The sequence below is a fragment of the Mustela nivalis genome (genome assembly GCF_964662115.1).
Source record: "Mustela nivalis genome assembly, chromosome: 14".
NCBI lineage: Eukaryota > Metazoa > Chordata > Mammalia > Carnivora > Mustelidae > Mustela > Mustela nivalis.
In genome coordinates, this window is record NC_139033.1 from 87,838,094 (window position 1) to 87,858,157 (window position 20,064).

The 20,064-nt window shown below is 51.3% G+C and overlaps 1 protein-coding gene across 1 annotated transcript; it reads left to right on the plus strand.

The window, feature by feature from the left end:
* Window positions 1-3,103: 3,103 nt before the first annotated feature.
* On the plus strand, window positions 3,104-19,988 carry PES1 (pescadillo ribosomal biogenesis factor 1). The gene is made up of 15 exons (XM_082698102.1): window positions 3,104-3,227; window positions 7,675-7,754; window positions 8,511-8,664; window positions 10,116-10,225; window positions 12,992-13,163; window positions 13,254-13,343; window positions 15,880-15,996; window positions 16,119-16,193; window positions 16,424-16,513; window positions 16,651-16,781; window positions 17,027-17,152; window positions 17,276-17,460; window positions 17,887-18,053; window positions 18,185-18,346; window positions 19,470-19,988. The coding sequence occupies exons 1-15, from the start codon at window positions 3,204-3,206 to the stop codon at window positions 19,551-19,553; spliced, it is 1,767 nt and encodes a 588-aa protein (XP_082554228.1). The 5' UTR covers window positions 3,104-3,203; the 3' UTR covers window positions 19,554-19,988.
* The last annotated feature ends 76 nt before the right edge of the window (window positions 19,989-20,064 follow it).

Consider the following 20,064-nt stretch of genomic DNA (forward strand, 5'->3'; position numbering starts at 1 on the left):
GCTAACTTTCCTAGGAAATGTCCCAGGTTGGGTTTTAATTCAATTGCATGGGTACTGGTTTTGGTTAGGTCCAAGTGGAGGTCTCATGGCCAGAAGTGGCTTGACCAGAGATGTGAAGAGGACCACATTAGACCAATGAGGAGGAAACCTCACATAGGAGCCTTAAGATTGGCAGCTGTCCTAGTGACTTTGGTGGCTTTCCTGTACTACCCCTTCCCCAAAAAGACAACTCTGTATAAGGACAGATATGAAGAGAGTGAGATGCCTAAATGATAACCATTACCGCTATTTCTGCTTCTGTACCTTCGCTTGCTAACCCATGAGGAGATGGAAAATTACCAGCAAACTTTCTATAGGCACTCTGTAACCACACAACCCCCGCTCAGAATTGAACCTAGCAGAGTGGCCGCTCCCGGACCCCCACCCGGCTCTGGGCCAAGAGATAACAGCCATCTGGCACCAGAGAAACCCCCACCCAGAATTGGACATGAAGAATGACTGCTCCAGGACCCCCCACCCAGCTTCGGGTGCAGGAGATAATAACCATCTGGCACCCCGCAGCTTGACAGGGAGACCCCGGCCAATCCTGAGGTGACACATACCCTAGCAGCGCCAACTAAGCAGTTTGAAGAATGACAGCCCTTTGACCTAACCGATAATCTGTTCCCAGCCTTTTCCCCGCTCTGTAGCATGCCAGTCATATTATAGAGTTGCTTTTTGATAAGTCCCTGCCTCCCCAAAAATAGTGTATAAAAAGTGTTGTGATCCTGAGCTCGGGACCTCTTAGTGTCACCAGCAACGAGTGCGCAGAGGTCCGGGTTTGAACTCGTAATAAATGACCCCTGCTGTTTGGCTTTGACTCCGGACTCTGGTGGTCATCTTTGGGGGGCCTCGGAATTTGGGCATTACAAGAGGACATCAAATTTCTGGGTCTTATTACCATTTCGGCCAGGGAACTAACTCCCAGCCAAAAGGCAGGCTTTTTCCTTCCCATAGAGCAGCCACAAGCTAGAAGATCGCAGCCTGAGCAATTGACATAATAGTGTTCCAATAAGACTGTACTCCTTGAAAAGCCCCTGCAATGAAAGTAAAGGAAGAAAAGAGAAATTACTTACCAAGTTTGTACCAAGGCTCACAGTCCAGATGAGAAGACTCAGGCTGCATGTTGGAACACCAAAATGATGTGAGATATTGGCGTCTGGAGGGAACAGCCAAGAAAGAATTCTTGAGATGTTTTACATCTGCATCATTGCAAAAAAGGTGATTTTGCTAAAGCACAGGGACAGGACCCGTGGGCCGAAGGAGTGTACTGGGGTCATGAGGAGTGACTAATTATATACTTTCAAATTGGGAGGGGGTGAGGGATAGCCTAGGTCCCTACAGAATTTGGAAGCAAGGTTTCCAGGACCTTGAGAGGTCATTTACTACTGTCTAGTAGAATACTAGTCATGAGACCCTTTAGATGTACATCAGTGGGACATATGTTTGGAGGATGATTGCTAACACGTATTTTGTGGGGGAGGGGGCACAGTTGTAGAGATAAAAGAAGCTTCCGGGCGCCTGCATGGCTCAGTGGGTTGAAGCCTCTGCCGCTAGGGTCATGATCCCGGGGTCCTGGAAGCTTGCCCCGTGTTGGGCTCTCTGCTCCACAGGGACCCTGCTTCCTCCTCTCTCTCTGCCTGCCTCTCTGCCTACTTGTGATCTCTGTCTGTCAAATAAATAAATAAAATCTTAAAAAAAAAAAAAAAAGTTTCCAAAGGGATTTTCATATGTTAAAGAAGACTTACAGGATCCTGGAGGTCAAGCTAAGGTTGCCTTTTGCTTTAGCAAAGTATTAAGATTGAGGCAGCTGAGTTCCTGGAGGATCATCCCGTGTCTGTCCCAAGTACTTGTGAATGGGGCATTATAAGGTACATTATGAAGAAATTTACATTTTTTTTTTTAATTTCCTTTGCCTTTGTTCTCCACACCACACACCATCTGAAGGCAGTGGTGAATATTTGTATAAACCTTATAATTATACTTTGAGGAACACAATACAGAAGGTATATGTACTTTTTAAAAAAAAGATTTTATCTATTTATTTGACAGAGATCACAAGCAGGCAGAGGCAGGCAGAGAGGGAGGGGAAAGCAGGCTCCCTGCTGAGCAGAAAGCCCATGCGGGGCTCGATTCCAGGACCCTGGGATCATGACCTGGGCTGAAGGCAGAGGCTTAACCCACTGAGCCACCCAGGCGACCCGGTATATGTACATATTAAAAGCTCAAATGTGCCAAATGAACCTTTACTTTTTTATTATTTTTTTAAGATTTTATTTATTTATTTGACAGAGAGATCACAAGTAGGCAGAGCAGCAGGCAGAGAGAGGCGGAAGCAGGTTCCCTGCTGAGCAGAGAGCCCGATGCGGGGCTCATCCCAAGACCCTGAGATCATGACCTGAGCGGAAGACAAGAGTCTTAACCCACTGAACCACTCAGGAGCCCCCAAAGGTACCTTTAAAATATACCACAAGTTCTATAGCTCTGCTTCGCCTTTTGTCATTTTTCAATTTACTGCTAAGGCTCAGAACATACAAGTGGCCTCTCGGGTCACTAGACTTCTCTGAGTAAAAAAGTTTGCTTTTCATCTACTTTATCCCCCTCCAACAGCCAATGAGCCAAAGAGAAAGCCACAAGCAGCCGGAGGAAAACACAGCCCAGCCTCACTAAGCGCCCCTGGCCGCCGCTTTTTCTCAGAAGAAGCCTCGTTCCGAGGGCGCCTAGCAACCGTTACGACGACAACCCACCGGCCCTCGCTCACCTCAGAGTGTGGCTGTCCTCTGCATCCCAGAAGGCACTGCGGGGTCGCTAAGCCTTCCGCCACCCTCCATCCCAACATGCAACGGGGCTCATAGAGACAGGCGATCGTCACCAGATGGCTATAGAAACGCCTGAATAGCTGCGTTCTTTTAAATACTAAAACTGTTATATGTCCAGAGATGAGAAAGAACTCTAAAAAGCGGTCTCAGTGACTTTTTTCAGAAAGTTCCGTTGTAAATTTCGAGGAGGAAAGCCGAATATTTTCCTAGACTCCCTCAGGCACCTCATCGGGCAGCCCGCGCAGGCCCGCGGCGTGGGGGCCTCGGGGCCCTAGGCTGGGCACGTGCGGGAGGAAGTGGCGCTGTCTGCCCGCGCGGCGCTCGTAGACCCTTGAGCGTGGAGCAATGGGAGGCCTGGAGAAGAAGAAGGTGAATGGGGCAGGAGCCGGGGAGGGGTGGTGCTGGGAAGAAGGGGAATGGGAGGGAGGGGGAAGCGAGGGTGCCAGAGGACTGCACCTTTCTGGAGTGGCCCTTCGTGCGTTCAGAAACTGCTGGGATCAACGGGATGAGAGACAGCTATGAGAAGGGGTCCGAGGATGACAGTCCTTGTCCGATGAAGTCCAGGAAAGAACCTTGGAGCGGGGCTGTAGAAGAAAGTTGGGAGTTGCCAAAGAAAGCCTCACCCTAAATGCAGACCGGGCGGAAAGTCAACTGCTTATTGAAACAGTAATAAACATTACGTAAAGTTTACCATTATGTCAAGTTTATTATCTCCAAAACTTGTTATCCCTTCTCTGTTGAACCTACCCTGCACACTGGGAGGGAAACAAACAGTCAGGTGTGGTCCCTGCCTTCCCCAAGCTCACTTTCTGGCGGGGAAAGGACTCTAAACAACCAAATGAAACAATCACATGTTGTTAAATGTGATGTGAAAGGGTGGAGAATGTAAAAGAATACTCACTTCAGTTAGTGTTGTGTTGGAAGGTCTCTCTGACTCGACATTTAAGCTGAAATTTGAAAGATCAGGAGATCCAAATGGGTTCTGGGCGGTGGGAGTGTTTAGTGAGCAAACCTGGCAGAGGACACACAGTGCCAAGACGGTTAGGTGGGAAAGGCTTTCTGTGTGCAAGAAATTAGGACATCAGGATGGCTGGGGGATAGTCAAACCAAGGGAAGAATGGCCTTTGGTGAGGTTGTGGTTAGACTGGGACCAGATGTACAAGGCTTGTGAGCCACCAGGAGGGACTTGGATTTTACTCCAGGTGCAGTAGGTCTCAAGGGGAAGTACCCTAGTCAGTTTTTAAAGGATTTCTCGTGCTGTATAGAGAATCACCTTGGTGGTGTGAAAAGACTGGGGAAGGGATGAAGGTGAGGAAGATGTAGTTGTCTTCTGTTTCCTTCAGATTGAAAGTTTCTGTTGCCTGTTTATGTTTAAGCCAACACAGTGTTGAACAACCAGTAAGTGTCAGTGTTTGGAATTACAAAGATAGAAGATGGAAAAATCTCCCTTGCAGCACAGATGCAGCTATGTAAACAAATCACAACAGTTTTTAATGCTGGGTTTCACAAGCGTCTTGAGTCAGATAACGCTCTTTTTTCTTTTTTAAACACAGCACAAGTGAGGGAGCAGCAGGCAGAGAGAGAGGGAGAAGCAGTCTCCCTGCTGAGCAAGGAGCCCCCAGGATCCTGGGATCAGGACCTGAGTTGAAGGCAGATGCTTAACCGACTGAGCCACCCTGACGCCCCAAGCCATATAACTCTTTGTTGTAGAGAGGGCTGTCCTGAGTGAGCATCATAGGGTATTTAATAGCATCCTAACTTTTTACACGCTAGATGCCACTGGCACTCAACAGTCCAAAATGCCTAATTGCCTTCCCTCCATCCCACACACACCCAGGAAGTAAAATCACCCCAGCTGAGAACTACTTATCTACTTGATGTTTAAAAGGATAAGCGTGATGACAGACATATGTGTGATGTAAAGCAATGGAAAACACTTTTAAGGAAGACCTAACTGTCTGAGACAGGCTAAAGCTCATCTTTATAACCCCAGTAGACAGTTTCTGGAAGAAAGAATAAATGAAGGTTGTGTTTTGTGATGGGGTGATCGGAAGGTGGGGGTCATAAACATACTCTTTGAGGGGCTCTAGGTTTATTTCCTAGAGCTAGACCTGGCCATCAAGGTCCCTGCTGCCTTACTGCAGACAGTGATCTTGTTTGGAAAGGACATTTTTGGTACAATGCACTATTGCTCATTATCAATGATACAGAGATGCGAACACGAGACAGGATGTTGGCACTGCAGACATCCACATGGTTGCATCAGACAGTATGCTCCTTGGGGAGGGGGTAGAGACCAGGTCTTCTGTCTTCATTGCCCTTGTAGCATCTAGCTTAATACATGGAACGTAGTAGAGGTTCTCTTATTTTCCTTTGAATGAATGCTGGAGGGGAATTCATTTTCCAATGAATGAATGCATTCTCAACTGGGTATCACCCACAAGAATTAGTTGAAGGGGTTTAGATTTCAGTGATTTGTGACCCTTTATTTGTATTTTTAATTAATTTTAAAAAAGATTTTATTAATTTGTTTGACAGAGAGAGACACAGTGAGAAAGGGAACACAAGCAGGGGAAATGGGAGAAGGAGAAGCAGGCGTCCCACCAAGCAGGGAGCCCGATGCAGGGCTCAATCCCAGGTCACTGGGGTCATGACCTGAGCTGAAGGCAGCCGCATAGGGACTGAGACACCCAGGCGCCCCTAATTAATTTATTTATATTAACGTACAATGTATTATTTGTTACAGGGGTACAGGTCTGTGATTCAGTCTTATACAATTCACAGAGCTCACCATAACTTACACCCTTGCCAATGTCCATCATCCAGCTACCCCATTCCTCTGACCCCTGACCCCTCCAACTGTCAGTTTTTTTCCTGAGATTGAGTCTCTTACGGTTTTTCTCCATCTCTGGTTTTGTCTTTTTTCATTTTTTCTTCTCTTCCTTTATGATCCTTTGCCTTGTTTCTCACAGTCCACATATCAGAGAGATCATATGATAATTGCTTTTCTCTGATTGGCTTATTTTGCTTAGCATAATACCCTCTAGTTCCATCTATGGTGTTGCAAATGGCAAGATTCCATTTTTTGAATGTTGTGTAATATTCCATTTATATACCACATCTTCTTTATCCATTCATCTGTCAATGGACATCTAGGCTCTTTCTGTAGTTTGGCTGTTATGAACATTGTTGCTATAAACATTGGGGTGCAGGTGCCCCTTTGGATCAGTACATTTGTATCTGTGGGGTAAATACCCAGTAGTGTAATTACTGGGTCATAGGGAAGCTCTATTTTCAGGTTTTTCAGGAACCTCAGTACTGTTTTCCAGAGTGAGTGGTTGCACCAGCTTGCATTCCCACCAAAGAGTGTAGGAGGGTTCCCCTTTCTCTGCATCCTTGCAACATCTGTTTTTTCCTCACTTGTTGATTTTAGCCATTCTGACTGGTGTGAGGTGGTTTTGATTTGTATTTCCCCAATGCCGAGGATGTTGAACACTTTTTCGTGTGTCTGTTGGCCATCTGGATGTCTTCTTTGCAGAAATGTCTGTTCATGTCTTCTGCACATTTCTTGATTAGATTTTTTGTTCTTTGGGGTTGAATTTGATAAGTTCTTTATAGATTTTGGATGCTGGCCCTTTATCTGATATGTTATTTGCAAATATCTTCTCTCAACTCTGTTGGTTGTCTCTTGGTTTTGTTGACTTTCTTTTGAAGGGGTCTTAGATATTTCAATGGTTTGTGGCCCTTTAAAAGACCATATTACACAGACGCCTGGGTGGCTGAGTGGGTTAAGCCTCTGCCTTCGGCTCTGGTCATGATCCCAGGGTCCTAGAATCAAGCCCTGCATCAGGCTCTGTGCTCAGCGGGGAGACTGCTTCCCACCTCTCTCTGCTTGCCTCTCTCTCTGCCTACTTGTGATCTCTGTCAAATAAATATATCTTAAACAAACAAATAAATAAATAAATCTAAATAAATAAAATCTTAAAAAAAAAAAGAGACCATATTACAGGGCTGACTGGGTGGCTCAGTTGATTAAGCTTCTGACTCTTGACTTCGGCTCAGGTTGTAATCTCAGATAATCAGGTCTGCATTCAGAGAAGAGTGTGCTGGAGATGCCCTTCCTCTGCACCTCCTGAGCACACGCACGCTCTCTCTCTCCTTCTCTCTCAAGTAAATAAACAAAATTTTTAAAACAAACAAGAAAGAACACATTACATAACACATCTTTGGTATGTCTGTAGTAACATTTCATGGGGCTGTGAGAGGGGACAGTTAAGGGGGGAGACAGTTTAAAAAGGCTTCTTATGGTAGGGGTTGGTTACAATGAAAACGTTGAAAAAACTGGCTTAGGGGATTAGGCACTGAGGCACAGGATTCCAAACTGCATTTGAATCGAAGCCCTTAAAAGCTATATGACCTGGATAGGTTATTTCACTGAGTCTGTTTATTCTCAGTAAAATAAATTTTAATGGCACCCATGCCACGGTGTTGTGAGATTAAATGAAATAATGTGTGGAAATCACTAATCATAATGGCCAGTACTTAGAGCCACTCCCAAGTGCTTGGTTTAGTACTGATCCATAGCAACCTCGTGGTTCCGAGCAGATGTGTGTGTCCTTTACACTGATTTACTGCAAGAACAGTGCAACAGAGCTTGCTCAGGCAGGTGGACTCCCTCTCTATAGCATTTCCTGTCCCAGAAGCCTCTTGGCTACTTGTCCACAGTGATTATTGCCTCTGGCCTGATGCATGCCCAGAAATTGACGTCATCACTGCAATCAGTGCTAATGGTCATTTGGTTTTTTCCCTCTCCAAGTATGAACGAGGCTCCGCCACCAACTACATCACCCGAAACAAAGCCCGGAAGAAGCTGCAGCTGAGCCTGGCTGACTTCAGGTGAGGGTGGAGAGAAGTTGAATAGGGGAACCGCAGGGAGGTGCCTGGGTGGTGAGTCACACTCAGTGATGGTGAAAACTCAGCTGTATCCATGTCTTAACCTACACTGCCACAAATTCTGTCTAGAATTCTGATAGCCCTAGTCTGGCTTTGCTTTAATGAGCAGTGCTTTGCCAAGGGTGGGTCTGCGGGGAAGCTGAAGAATGGGTCATGTCACAATGGGTCATCAGAATGGGCCTACTGCTACCTTGCATTGCTGCTCTCTGGCTGGGTCTTTGTCACCTGTCCCCTCCCTTCTGGCAGAACAGACTCCTGATCCTGAGAGCCCCTGCAGCCAGGGACTCTCAGCTCCTTGTAGAGTCAGATGTGTAGTTTTCCACAGCTTGTGGGCCCTGCTCTGGCCCACTTTTGGTCACCCAGCACTTTACATCCTTACAGCCTCTGTCCTTCTAGAATGCTTTTCCCTCTACCTTTTATATGGCTGAAATGTCAGTTTTTCAGCAAGGCCTTTTCTGACTCTTTGCTCAAAGGGGTACCTGCCATCTGGCCCCGTCAGCATCCTGATTATTTCCTTTCTGGTATGTGTGACAGTCTACATTAGGTGATTTTGGGGGACTTGTGTTGATCAGGTCCTGCACAGGGACATGAATTCTCCAAGGGTGGGGCCCGTTTTCCCCATTCCCAGCTGTTTTGCAGGCCTGATGTGGCCAGCGCTCAGCGCGTTTACTGACAGAAGGAATGGTCTTCGTCTTCCAGGCGGCTGTGCATCTTGAAGGGCATTTATCCCCATGAGCCCAAACATAAGAAGAAGGTTAATAAGGGCTCCACAGCGGCCCGAACTTTTTACCTTCTTAAAGACATCAAGTTCCTCCTCCATGAACCCATCGTCAACAAGTTCCGGGAATACAAGGTGAGGCCGGGGCTCTGGGGTCTGGATGGCATCTGTCGCTGCTCTGTGACCCAGCAGCTGTGACCTTGGGCAGAGTGTTTAACCTTTCTGAGCAAGAAGGGTGAGGTAATTCTACCTCAAAGGAATGTCTCAAGGATTAACTGAGATCACGTGTGGAAATCATTTGCACAGAACCTGGCAAATGATTCATGCTTTACCTGCTGTTCCTTTGGCTTGGATCTTTTAGAGAGTAAATGTGTTGCCCTTGAAGCAAAGAAAGTACGTTCAGGGACTCTTTGGTGTATTCTTTTTTTTTTTTTTTTTAAGATTTTATTTATTTATTTGACAGAGAGATCACAAGTAGGCAGAGAGGCAGGCAGAGAGAGAGGAGGAAGCAGGCTCCCTGCTGAGCAGAGAGCCTGATGCGGGACTCGATCCCAGGACCCCGAGGTCATGACCTGAGTCGAAGGCAGCGGCTTAACCCACTAAGCCACCCAGACGCCCTCTTTGGTGTATTCTTCTGCGCCCAGAGAAACTGCACCTTTTCAAATTTTTTCTGGAATCGTTCTCAGGAGACCAGGCTTTCCATTCCATAAATGGAAACCATTCATTGCTTAAGTACCATAGGGAAAACAGAGACCTCATTGGACCAAATGCTGATAATTGAAAGCAGACTGCTGTTACTGAAGCCTGGGAGAGCAGTGGGACCCAGCTGAGCTCTGGGCTGGGAGGAGCTAGGCGCCACCTGGTGGCCACAGGAGACTGGCCAGCACCAGCTGCTGGCCCTTGGAATATTCAAGTCCAGGGGATGGGTGGCTGGCTCTGTTTTGCTGCTGGGTTGTTTTTTTTTTTTTAAACTACTTAAACCCACTGCATTGGAAGTGGGCCCATTGTGGGAAATGGCTGTCTTGGTTCTTCCGCAGCCTTGGAGCCTCTGAAGAGCACCAGAGGCCGTCTTGGCCAAAAGTACTTACAGGGAAGACATCAGTTGGTTTGGAGGACCTTGTGGGCCCATGCCTGGCTTCAGCTGCATTTTCCTGCATGACCTTGCCCCTAGACCCGTGGCTTGTTTCATGCCCACACAGACTGGTGCTCAGAATGAAGGCTAGCTTTCCTGGTCCAGTGCTGCTTTGCGAGTAGGTCACTTGGGCTCAGTTGGAAAATAGGGCTGAAAACATGATGTTTTCATGTTTCATGTGGTGAAGTCAGCACATCAGAGTGGTCATGTCTGGTCATCCACACAGGGCTGCAGAGAGCTGGCTCTGCTCATCTGTGTGAGCCAGTTGGGATGTTTTTGGGAGTTCACTGTTTTATACATCCCAGGCTGAGGGCATCAGCTGGCACAATCAGACAGCTGTGATCAGCTTTAGGAGGTCCTGAGACTCCTCCCACCTCATGTGTCCCTCCTTGATGGAAGAAGGGTCTCCAGGAGCCCTTGGCCCCAGCATCAGTGATCTCTTCCTCTCTCCCAGGTGTTCGTCCGGAAGCTCCGGAAGGCCTATGGGAAGAGTGAGTGGAACACTGTGGAGCGTCTGAAGGACAACAAGCCCAACTACAAACTTGACCACATTGTCAAGGAGCGGTGAGTTGGGGACTCAGTCCTAACACCAGGACTCTGCTCAAGTTGCTGGTAGCCTTTTGGAGGAAGCAGACCAAAAAAACCACGAATTGCAAGTCACAGCAAGTACCATGTGGGATGCTAACTGCATGAAGGGACCTGGGGGAAATATGTTACCTATGGGTTTATCAGAATAGGTGTCTAGGGGTAGATATTTGAGTCAGTCAGGGGAAGTATGGTTCAAGCAATGGGAACCACAGATGCAAAGGCCCTGTGGTTATTAAGAGCCAGAGTTCAGGGATTGTGCCCCAGGCATGTGGGGCAGACATGGCAGGCATGGCTAGGTACCTCTGATTTTTTTTTTTTTTAAGATTTTATTTATTTATTTGACAGAGAGGGAGCACAAGCAGGGAGAGTGGCAGGCAGAGGGACAGGGAGAAGCAGGCTCCCCACTGAGCAGAGACCCCGATGCAGGTCTCAATCCCAGGACCCTGGGAGCATGACCTGAACCGAAGGCAGACACTTAACTGACTGAGCCACCCACGCACCCTAATCTTAAGTGTTCTTTCCCAGCCTTCTCAGTAGTCCCACTCATCCATTGGCTAAGGCTATGGTTCTTTTTTTTTTTTTTTTTTTTAAGATTTTATTTATTTATTTATTTGACAGACAGAAATCACAAGTAGGTAGAGAGGCAGGCAGAGAGAGAGAGGGGAAAGCAGGCTCCCCGCTGAGCAGAGAGCCCAATGCGGGGCTCAATCCCAGGACCCTGAGATCATGACCTGAGCTGAAGGCAGAGGCTTAACCCACTGAGCCATCCAGGCGCCCCTAAGGCTATGGTTCTTAACCAGTAGCAGAATTGGTCCCCAGGAGACATAAGGAAATGTCTGGAGATATTTGCGCTTCTCATGACTTGGATGTGGGGCAGGAGAAGGAGTCCTACTGGTGTTTAGTGGGTAAAGACCAGGGAAGCTGCTAAACACCCTATAGTGGATAGGACAGTCCCCGTCACAGAACAGCTTGGCCCAAATTGTCAGTGGTGGTAAGGTTCAGAAACCCTGGGCTAATGAACGTCATCTTCCCTTGGGGGCTCACGGCTTGGGAATAGTCACTCTGGGCTGGATGGACTTGGCGTCACTGAGTCAGGCCCGCCATGGGCTAGCACAGAGAGAGCCCTGGCCTAGGAGCCCAACATGGGTTGTCCTCACCACAGCTCTGCAGCTTGCAAGCTGGGCGGCCTGAGAACAGTTCCTGCTCTGAGTACGTCCTCCTCTGAGAGAGAGACGATAGCTCCTGTCCTGCCTGTTGACACACAGCTGTCATGTGGAGCAAATGCAAAACTTGCACTAGGAAAAAGCCAAGTATCTAGATTCATGCCCACACCAGGTGGCAGTGTGGTTATGGAGTTCCAAATCCACCGCCCCCCACCCCAGCCCTGATCTCCTTTGCCATCGCCTTAAAAAAAGCTGGTGTCTCAGAAACAGTTGGTGCTGTTCCTTCAAAGGTCCTGGCCAGGGTAGTGTGTTTGTGCGTGAAGTGCAGAGAGAGGACACTTAGGAGACACCACAGGGGCCAGTTGACGTTTCTGCCTGCACACCAGAAAACCAGATGCCCCTCCTCCTGTTGGCTTTGGAGAGGTCCCTGCGGCCTTTCTTCTGTTTCTGTGTGCCGTGAAGACTGGCAGGTTCCTCCTGGCGCACTGCAGGGAGTGACGCCATCTGGGGCTGGAACGACCATGGCTGTCTCTGGTCTCATGGCTTTCAGAGTCCCTTTTTGAAGCAGCAAAACGCTTTCTGTGAAAGAAGGCTTCCTGGAAGGCAGTTTGGATTCAGAGGCTCCGACAGCCGCTCTGGCTAGAAGAGGGAGGCCAGAGGCCCTGTCTGACCACTTATCCCTAGGCGTTTCCAGGGAGCTACAGAAGCCCAGTTTTAAACCAACAGTCTGGTCCAACAGTGTCATTTTCCAAATGAAATCACTGGAGTTGGGTGAGGCCCAGGGATTCATCCTGGGTCACCGCTGGGGTGGGAATCCAGGTGTCATTACACATACTCCAGCGCCCTCTTCATGACCCAGGCCTCCGTCCCTCAGCAGGGCAGCCATGCAGTAGTGGATCCTGCCAAGGATGGCATGTTCTCGTCAGCTTCTTAATTTGTCACAGGATTCCTGGAAGCGCTTTTTTGCTCTGGCTTTTCCTTGCCCAGGACTGAAAAAATTCCAACATTTTTAGCATTTGGTTCCAGTTGCTCCTGCAATCCAGACCAAGGGCCGGGTGAGGAGGGACGAGACATAACTCACTCTGGTGACCTGTGGCCGGGCCAAGCCGTGAGTGCTGCTGAGTGCAGGCTGGCCCCCATTTTCCACCATCACACACTAGGGCAGTGTCATATTTTTCTGCTTTTGGTTTTGAACATTACGACTGTATTTGCTTTGAACTGCGGTTCCTACCTTGAAAAATAGACTCGGTCCACTCTCTTTGACCACAAATAGAAGTGGGTCCAGGCTGAGTCCTTGGTGGGCAGTGACTGTTCAGGACCCCCTTTGGGATTTCTCTGATCCTCAGAGCTAAGTGGGCCTGGCCTCATTCCATGCTTTCTCCAAGGCTATGGGGAAGCTGCCGCTGCCAGGCCCCTGGGCATTGCCCAACTTTGTGATCAGGAGATAAGAGTGGCAAGACCTGCTTGGGAATGGGGATTCTGGGGGTGACTAACAGATCAGAAGAGGAATCTAGCCTCCTCACCCCACCCCGAGCCCAGGCTGCCCAAGCCTATGAGCACCACTCTCCTTGGCCTGCAGGTACCCCACATTCATAGATGCTCTGCGGGACCTGGATGATGCCCTCTCCATGTGTTTCCTCTTCTCCACCTTCCCACGGACTGGCAAGTGCCACGTGCAGACCATTCAGCTGTGCCGCCGGCTCACTGTGGAGTTCCTACACTATGTCATTGCCGCCCGCGCCCTGCGAAAGGTTTGCCTGGGGCCACCTGGGGGAGGGGTTGCCGCTCTTCTCCCTGCCCTGCCTCCCAGTGCTTTTCACCCTACTGTGCCCTCCCCCCAGGTCTTCCTGTCCATCAAAGGCATTTACTACCAGGCCGAGGTACTGGGGCAGCCCATTGTGTGGATCACACCCTATGCCTTCTCCCACGATGTGAGTACACCTGTGGGGCAGGCAGGGGCTTGCTCTGGGGCGTTGCTCATTCTCTGGCTCCTAACAAACATCAGGACTTGGGCAGAGGGAGGATTTTATTGTCTTGCACAGTCCAGCATGTGCTGGGTTTCCAAGTGCAGCAGGGGTATCATGGGGTGAGGGATGTCCTGCACAGTGTTATAATGACAGCTCGAGCCTGCCTGTGTGCAGTCATCTGGGTGACCTTGGACATGTTCCTGCCTCTTTCTGTGCCTCGGTTCATGAATGATGTTTTTCCGCTTGCTAAGTCTTGTCCTGAGGATGTAAGGGGAAAAAAATCTTATAGAGTGCCTGGCGCTAGGCCCTTTGGGAATGCCGTGTGGCCAGTAAGCAGCCACCAAAGCTCGGGAAGTAGCTGAGCCCAGCCCTGCCTTCAGAGCCATGGGATCGTCATCCCGCTCTGTCGCTAGTGGCTGCCAGACCTTGGCCAGGCTGCTCTGCTTAACCCCTTAGCTTCTCCTGACTCCTACCCAGGGTTGGGGGCACTGGGTGAGGTGGGGGAGGATGAGGACATGAGATGTTATTAGCACAAGGCACTACTTCCTGTTTATCTTGGTTTAGACTGGGTATTTTGGGCAGGGATTCACAGAGAGAAATCCTGCTTTTGCTTCCTTAGGGGGCAGCATTAACCTCTGGTCGCCCGCATAGTCTTAGCCAGACTCTCCTTCTGCCGGACTTGTCATCCTCTGGGCCTGTGTCTGGCCGGGTCTCCTGCCTGTGCCTTGAGCAGCAGGTGTGCCAGCCTGGCTGGACAGTCTATTTGCTGACCAGGTTAGCAGGTGCTGCAGGAGAGCTGGGGATCTGGGCCCCTCCCCTTTACTCTGGGCTGGCAGGGGTCCGAGGCTGGAACCCACTCTGACTGCAGGGTAGTGGAGCTGTCTGCGGGCAGGCTGCAGTCCATGGGTGAGAGGCGCCTTGGCCTTCAGCAGTCTTCTCTTCCCACTCTCCAGGGCCCAGATGTGTGCCAGAGCCTGGGGCCCCTCCCTCTTCTCCTTCCTTCCTCTCTTCTTGCCATGCCTCCTTCCTCTCTAGCCCTCCCTCTTTTTCCTTCTCTCTGATGTGCCACCCCCATGCTGCTCAGACTGGTCTTTGTATGTTCTCCTGGTGGTGAATAGGGCCCTGTAGAGGCCAGCCTCCGCACAGCTGGCCCTGGGGGAAGGGAACAGGCCGCCGTTCCTCCTTCCTCCCTGGCCAGCTCACTGCCACTACTTCCTCTCAGCTGGAGGATGGGGGACCAGTCCTGGGTCATTACTGAGGCCCTCGTGTACCTTCTTCCCCCTGAATAGCTAGTGCTGGGCTCCTCAAAGTAGGACCCAGGCAAGTAGTGGGGTGGGGTGGGAAGGGGGGCAGCGATGGGACCCTGCTCAGCACTGTGCTGTGGAAAATGGAGTTACGGAGTTAGTCCTCAGATGCTTCCCTAGCAGATGTTCTTGGAAGGATGGAGGTGTGAGTGGGGGCACGGGTGGAGTACGTCTTGGTCCCTGTACCCTCACACTGCCTAATGGCAGAATAGAGAAACAGCTCAAGGTCATGGGCATGTGTGGCATGAAGGGGATGTTGTGATCACTACCGGTTTTGACATTATTCAGCATATTCTGCCATCCAGCTCCTGGGCGGTCAGCAGGGCTGGGCTCGCCTCCCTGGTTGTGGGGGCAGTGTTGCTCAAGAGTCGAGACACTTTGTCTGGCACTCAGATCCTTCCCCTGTTTTGCTTTATCAACTCCTCAAGGGCAGAGATGAATCCTTTCATGCCCCATACTTGCCGGGTTGGTAGCTCTCAAGGGTAGCCATGTGCTTTTGCCCCAAGCAGGCAGCTTTTCTCCTGCCATTTCTCCAGAGCTTCCTGGGGCCGAGTCAGGCAGTTGTCCCATCCTGTCCTGGTTCCTTGAGTTGTGCGTTTGTCTTTGGCTTGGGCCTTGGCCTGGGCCTCTGAATTGAGTGTTCGTTCCAAGGCTCCTGCCAAGGTGTGAGGGTGTTGAGTTGTACCCCCCCAGGCCAACAGACTGCTGCAGGGCCAACTCTCCCAGCTGGGGTGGCGATGGAGCTAGGCACGGGGAGGCTAGCAGGCGAGCCCAGAAGAAGACATTAAATGAAGACTGTGGGATGACTCATGGCGAAGGTTGAGCTCTGGCCAGGCTGGTGGTGGAAGGCCACCTCTGTGACCGAAGTCTGGTTTGAGCCGGGACTTGCAGGATGAGTGAAAACTGGGGCAGGGGCCAGGGTGCTTCAGCCAGTCCCTTTCATCTTCCTCTTTATGGCTTGGGGATTTGGCTCTGGCCTCAGGATGCCCCTAACCCTGGGGAACCCTGTCCAGTGCCTCCCCCAGAGTGCTTGTGGGACACGCCACAGAGCCTCTTCTCATGGAGTAGGGGTCTCAAGGCAGGGCTGCCATGGAGGAGCCTTGGGCGGGCTGGAGTCACCTCCCGTGGGGGTTGCCAGTGCCGTCTTTTCCCCCTACCTGCACCTGCATTGCCAACGGGTCCCCTGTGCCCTGCAGCACCCGACAGATGTTGACTACAGGGTCATGGCCACCTTCACTGAGTTCTACACCACACTGCTGGGCTTCGTCAACTTCCGCCTCTACCAGTCGCTCAACCTGCACTACCCGCCCAAGGTAGGGCCCCAACCCAGCCCAGCCCAGGTTCTTCTCAGTGTGCTGGGGCCACGGTCCTGCTGCCCACATAGAGACAGGGGGCTCTGGCATCTTCTCCCTCTGACCTTCTCCTTGCCTCCCAGCTGGAGGGGCAGGCTTACACAGAGGCGAAGACCAGTGAGGACACCTATGCGTTGGACTCCGAGAGCTCTATGGAGGTGAGAGAAGCTTCCAGAGTACTGGCCTTGCATCCTCCTAGAAGGGTGGTCACTGGCCTGGTGGTGTGGATATGCATGGCTAGACGGGTGGGCTCAGGGCTTGCCCTTGGAACCCAAGACCACTGATGTCCCAGAACTGTCACTGCTCCTGCTATCCCCACCTTGCCACTGACCATGTCCCCAGCCAAGACCTCCTATCTGTAAGCAGTGGCCCTGCTTCTTTCCTATAGAAACTGGCAGCCCTGGGTAACAGTCTGGCCCGCATGGTGGTGCCTGCGGAGGAGGAGGAGGCTGAAGTGGATGAGTTTCCTGCTGATGGGGTGAGGACTGCATGTCAGGGTTGGGGGGGCGTGCTGGGACTGAGCGATCTGGGTGGAAGCTGGGGGACATCTCCGCCTGCTGCCCTCCAGCACGGGTGTGGGCAGGCTGGATGGCACCACGGCCTCTTTCATGGCAGGAGATGACAGCGCAGGAGGAGGACCGCAGAAAGGAGTTGGAGGCACAGGAAAAGCACAAGAAACTCTTTGAGGGCCTGAAGTTCTTCCTGAACCGTGAGGTACCCCGCGAGGCCCTGGCTTTTGTCATTAGGTGAGAGGCTGATCGCCCTGGCTGTGCTCTGCTCTGGGCTGGGGCCCGTCCCAGATGTCCCGCAGTAACACAGGATGGTGGCAGCACGCACCCCTCAGGGCTGTGGTGCAGAATCACCAGAGTGGGCGTGGGGAGTGTCCAGCACCAGCATGTGGGGAGATCCTGGTGTTGGGGAGGGGATGGGTGTGTCCTAGGGGGGTGAGCTTCATGCTGGATACTCCTGTGCTCTCCCCCTATGCCTGTAGGAGCTTCGGGGGGGATGTGTCCTGGGACCAGTCTCTCTGCATTGGGGCCACATATGACGTCACAGACTCCTGCATCACCCACCAGATTGTCGATCGGCCTGGGCAGCAGACGCCTGTTATCGGCAGGTAGATCCCCAGGGCTCTCATCTTCTTCCGTCTGTTTGGATTTCGGGGTGGGGGGCAGAGGTCTGTCTTATCCCCAGAGGCGGGGGGTATCAGGTTGCTTCTATGACCTGTCTCTGCCGCCAGGTATTACGTGCAGCCCCAGTGGGTGTTTGACTGTGTGAATGCGCGGCTCCTCCTCCCCGTGGCAGACTACTTCCCTGGAGTGCAGCTGCCGCCACACCTCTCACCCTTCGTGTCGGAGAAGGAGGGAGATTACGTCCCTCCCGAGAAGCTGAAGCTGCTGGCCCTGCAGCGAGGGGAGCACCCAGGTGAGTGGGCCAGGCGATGGCATGGGTGGGTTTCTCCGGGCTGGCTTTGGCCTCACCTCGTTTCCCTCCTTAGCTGCAGAGGTGGCAAGCTCCTCAGAATGGGACAGTCAGGCTTAGGAGAGGGAACACGTGTGTCCTACAGTCTGCTGTTCCTTGATGTTCAGAGTAACTGAGCAGGAGTGGTCTGGAAGTTGTCGTGGGTATTTATGTAGGAGGTGGCAGAGCTTGGGATTGGGGGCCTGGAGTTTCCTCAGAAGCCAGCTGGAGCTGTAGGGAGAGGTGCCGGGGGAGTCCCAGTTGGGACAGCCCTGCACCCTCTTTGGAACGTCTTCTTGGCTGAAGAGTGTGGTGCCTGGGCCCAAGTGCTCGGCCTGCAAGGAGAAGAGGAGGCTCCCAGGGCTTTCAGAAGTCACTGCCCTTTCATAGAAAATATGGATGAATCTGAAGAGGAGGATGAGGAGGAAGACAATGATGGTGATGGTGATGAAGGGGGAGAAAATGAAGAGGAGGAGGAAGAAGATGCAGAGGCTGGTTCAGAAAAGGAAGAAGAGGCCCGGCTGACAGCCCTGGAGGAGCAGAGGCTGGAGGGGAAGGTACTGGGAAGCTTCTGGGAGGTGCCCCACTGGCCATCTTTGGTGCCAGCCCTGGCCCAGAATGGCAAGAACCAGGGGACCAGTGGGGGTGGGGGAGCCAGCATCCACAAGTGTCTGCCCTGTGTCCCCAGAAACCCAGAGTGATGGAAGGCACCGTGAAGCTGGAGGACAAGGAGAGGCTGGCACAGGAGGAGGAGAATGAAGCCAAGCGCCTGGCCATCATGATGATGAAGAAGCGGGAGAAGTACCTTTATAACAAGATCATGTTCGGCAAGAGGCGCAAAATCCGAGAGGTGAGTCCCTGTCACCTGCCTGAGACTTCCAGGTGAATCTGGGGGCCGGCTGACTGTCCTCTGTGCAGACTCCGGGTCCTTTCTTAGATTTTTTTCTGAGGTTGCTGGTCTGGCCTGGCCCAGCCCCTGGGGCCCCCATGCAGGCCTGTGTCGGCATCTTGGTGTCAGCAGCTTGTGCCTGGGCTTTTTTCAGAGCATCAGTTTCCTTCTGACACCCAGCTCTTTCTGAGTTTATTGGCGTCTGGGGACAGAGCTGTCTCAGCAAACTCCAGGCCCGCTTTCGCAGATGACCGCTTAACAGATGTGCATAAAGCAGGAGGGACTGTGGAGGTCTTGGTTAGGTTTCTCTTTTGTTTCCTCTTGTTCACAAAGCCAGAGGTGCTCATTGTAATAAATAAATAAATAAATAAAAACTTTTTTTGAAGTTCTTTGCACACCACAACTCTGTAATCAATGATGTGGGAGTGGCTCACAGTTCTGCTTCTGGGGTGATCTGTAGAATAGCGCCCCAGTTTCTTCTGTGTGTGTAAATAACACAGGGTTTTGGAGCCATCATGCTATGTACAGGTGGTTTAGAGGATGTTTTTCATTTAATCATAGAGTGAATTTCTTGCTATGACCTCATACAAGTGATCTGTTCTCTAGATAGAATCAGTTTGTTTTTCAATTTGAGGCATTCTTAGAAAACACCCTTGAGCGCAGCCCTGCCTCCTCTGAAGTCCCTGCAGGGTCCATTCATAGGCATGTAATTGGCCAGATTGAAAGGCCCATGTGTGTTTTGTAGTAGATATTTCCAAATGGGCCCCAGGGGAAAGACTCCTCCCCAGCAGCCCGGTGAAGGTGATTGGCACTCAGCTTTCCCGAGGAGGAAGGTAAACGGGGCAGTTGCTTCTAGCTCGGGAGCCTGCGATCCTCCTAACTTGTTATGGGCCCATTAAATCATAGAGCCCTGAAAGCAAAGGTAAAAAGCCCATTTTATTGCCTGAGGTTGTTTAGATAGTTGTTTTTCCTCTTGGTCATTTGCCTCTTTAACTTTTCTGGAAGCTCTACCTTTAAGGGACAGCCTTGAGTAGGAGGAGAAGCAGCCCCCAATCACAGCTCGATCCCCCCTTCCTCCTCACAGGCCAACAAACTGGCAGAGAAGCGGAAAGCCCACGACGAGGCTGTGAGGTCTCAGAAGAAGGCCAAGAAGGCCAGGCCAGTGTGAGTGGCGGCAGCCTCTGGATGGATGTGGCCCGCTCCCGGCAGCTGGACTTGGCACAGGCAGGCCGGAGGACCCAGGCTTGGTGGCAGACCAGAGTCTCTTCTGTTTTCATCCCCTTCCTCCCCCTGCCGGCCCTGGCTTCCTCTCACGCTCTCTGGCTAGAGCCCCAGCCTCCGTTGGATGGAGCTCCCTGCTGGTGACTGGGCAGAGGAGAGGCCTCTGTGCCCAGCCCAGCCTGATGCTCCCAGGAGTCAGTGGCATGGTTGGGGTTGCTGTAGGGGCCTGAGCAGCCTCTCAGGGGCTGCTTCCGTTTCTCCTGGCTTCCTGCAGTGCTCACCTCCTCTGAAGGATTGGACCTGTGATTCTCCCGCTGCTGTGGTGGGGCGAGGGTGGGGAAGCATTTGTTACCCAACAGCTGGAGTTTTAGAACCAGTTGAATTCTGTGTTCATGAGCCTTCATGGGGTTGGAGAAGGGCCACCTAGTAAAGTGGAGTCTGCGCTTGGTTCACATTCC

Bases quoted from the DNA above. Each gene is read 5' to 3' on its own strand.
- PES1 (XM_082698102.1), top strand. From the start codon at position 3,204: ATGGGAGGCCTGGAGAAGAAGAAG. The intron at 10,226-12,991 runs GTGAGTTGGGGA...CTTGGCCTGCAG, and splicing joins GACCACATTGTCAAGGAGCG to GTACCCCACATTCATAGATG. The intron at 13,344-15,879 runs GTGAGTACACCT...TGTGCCCTGCAG, and splicing joins CCTATGCCTTCTCCCACGAT to CACCCGACAGATGTTGACTA.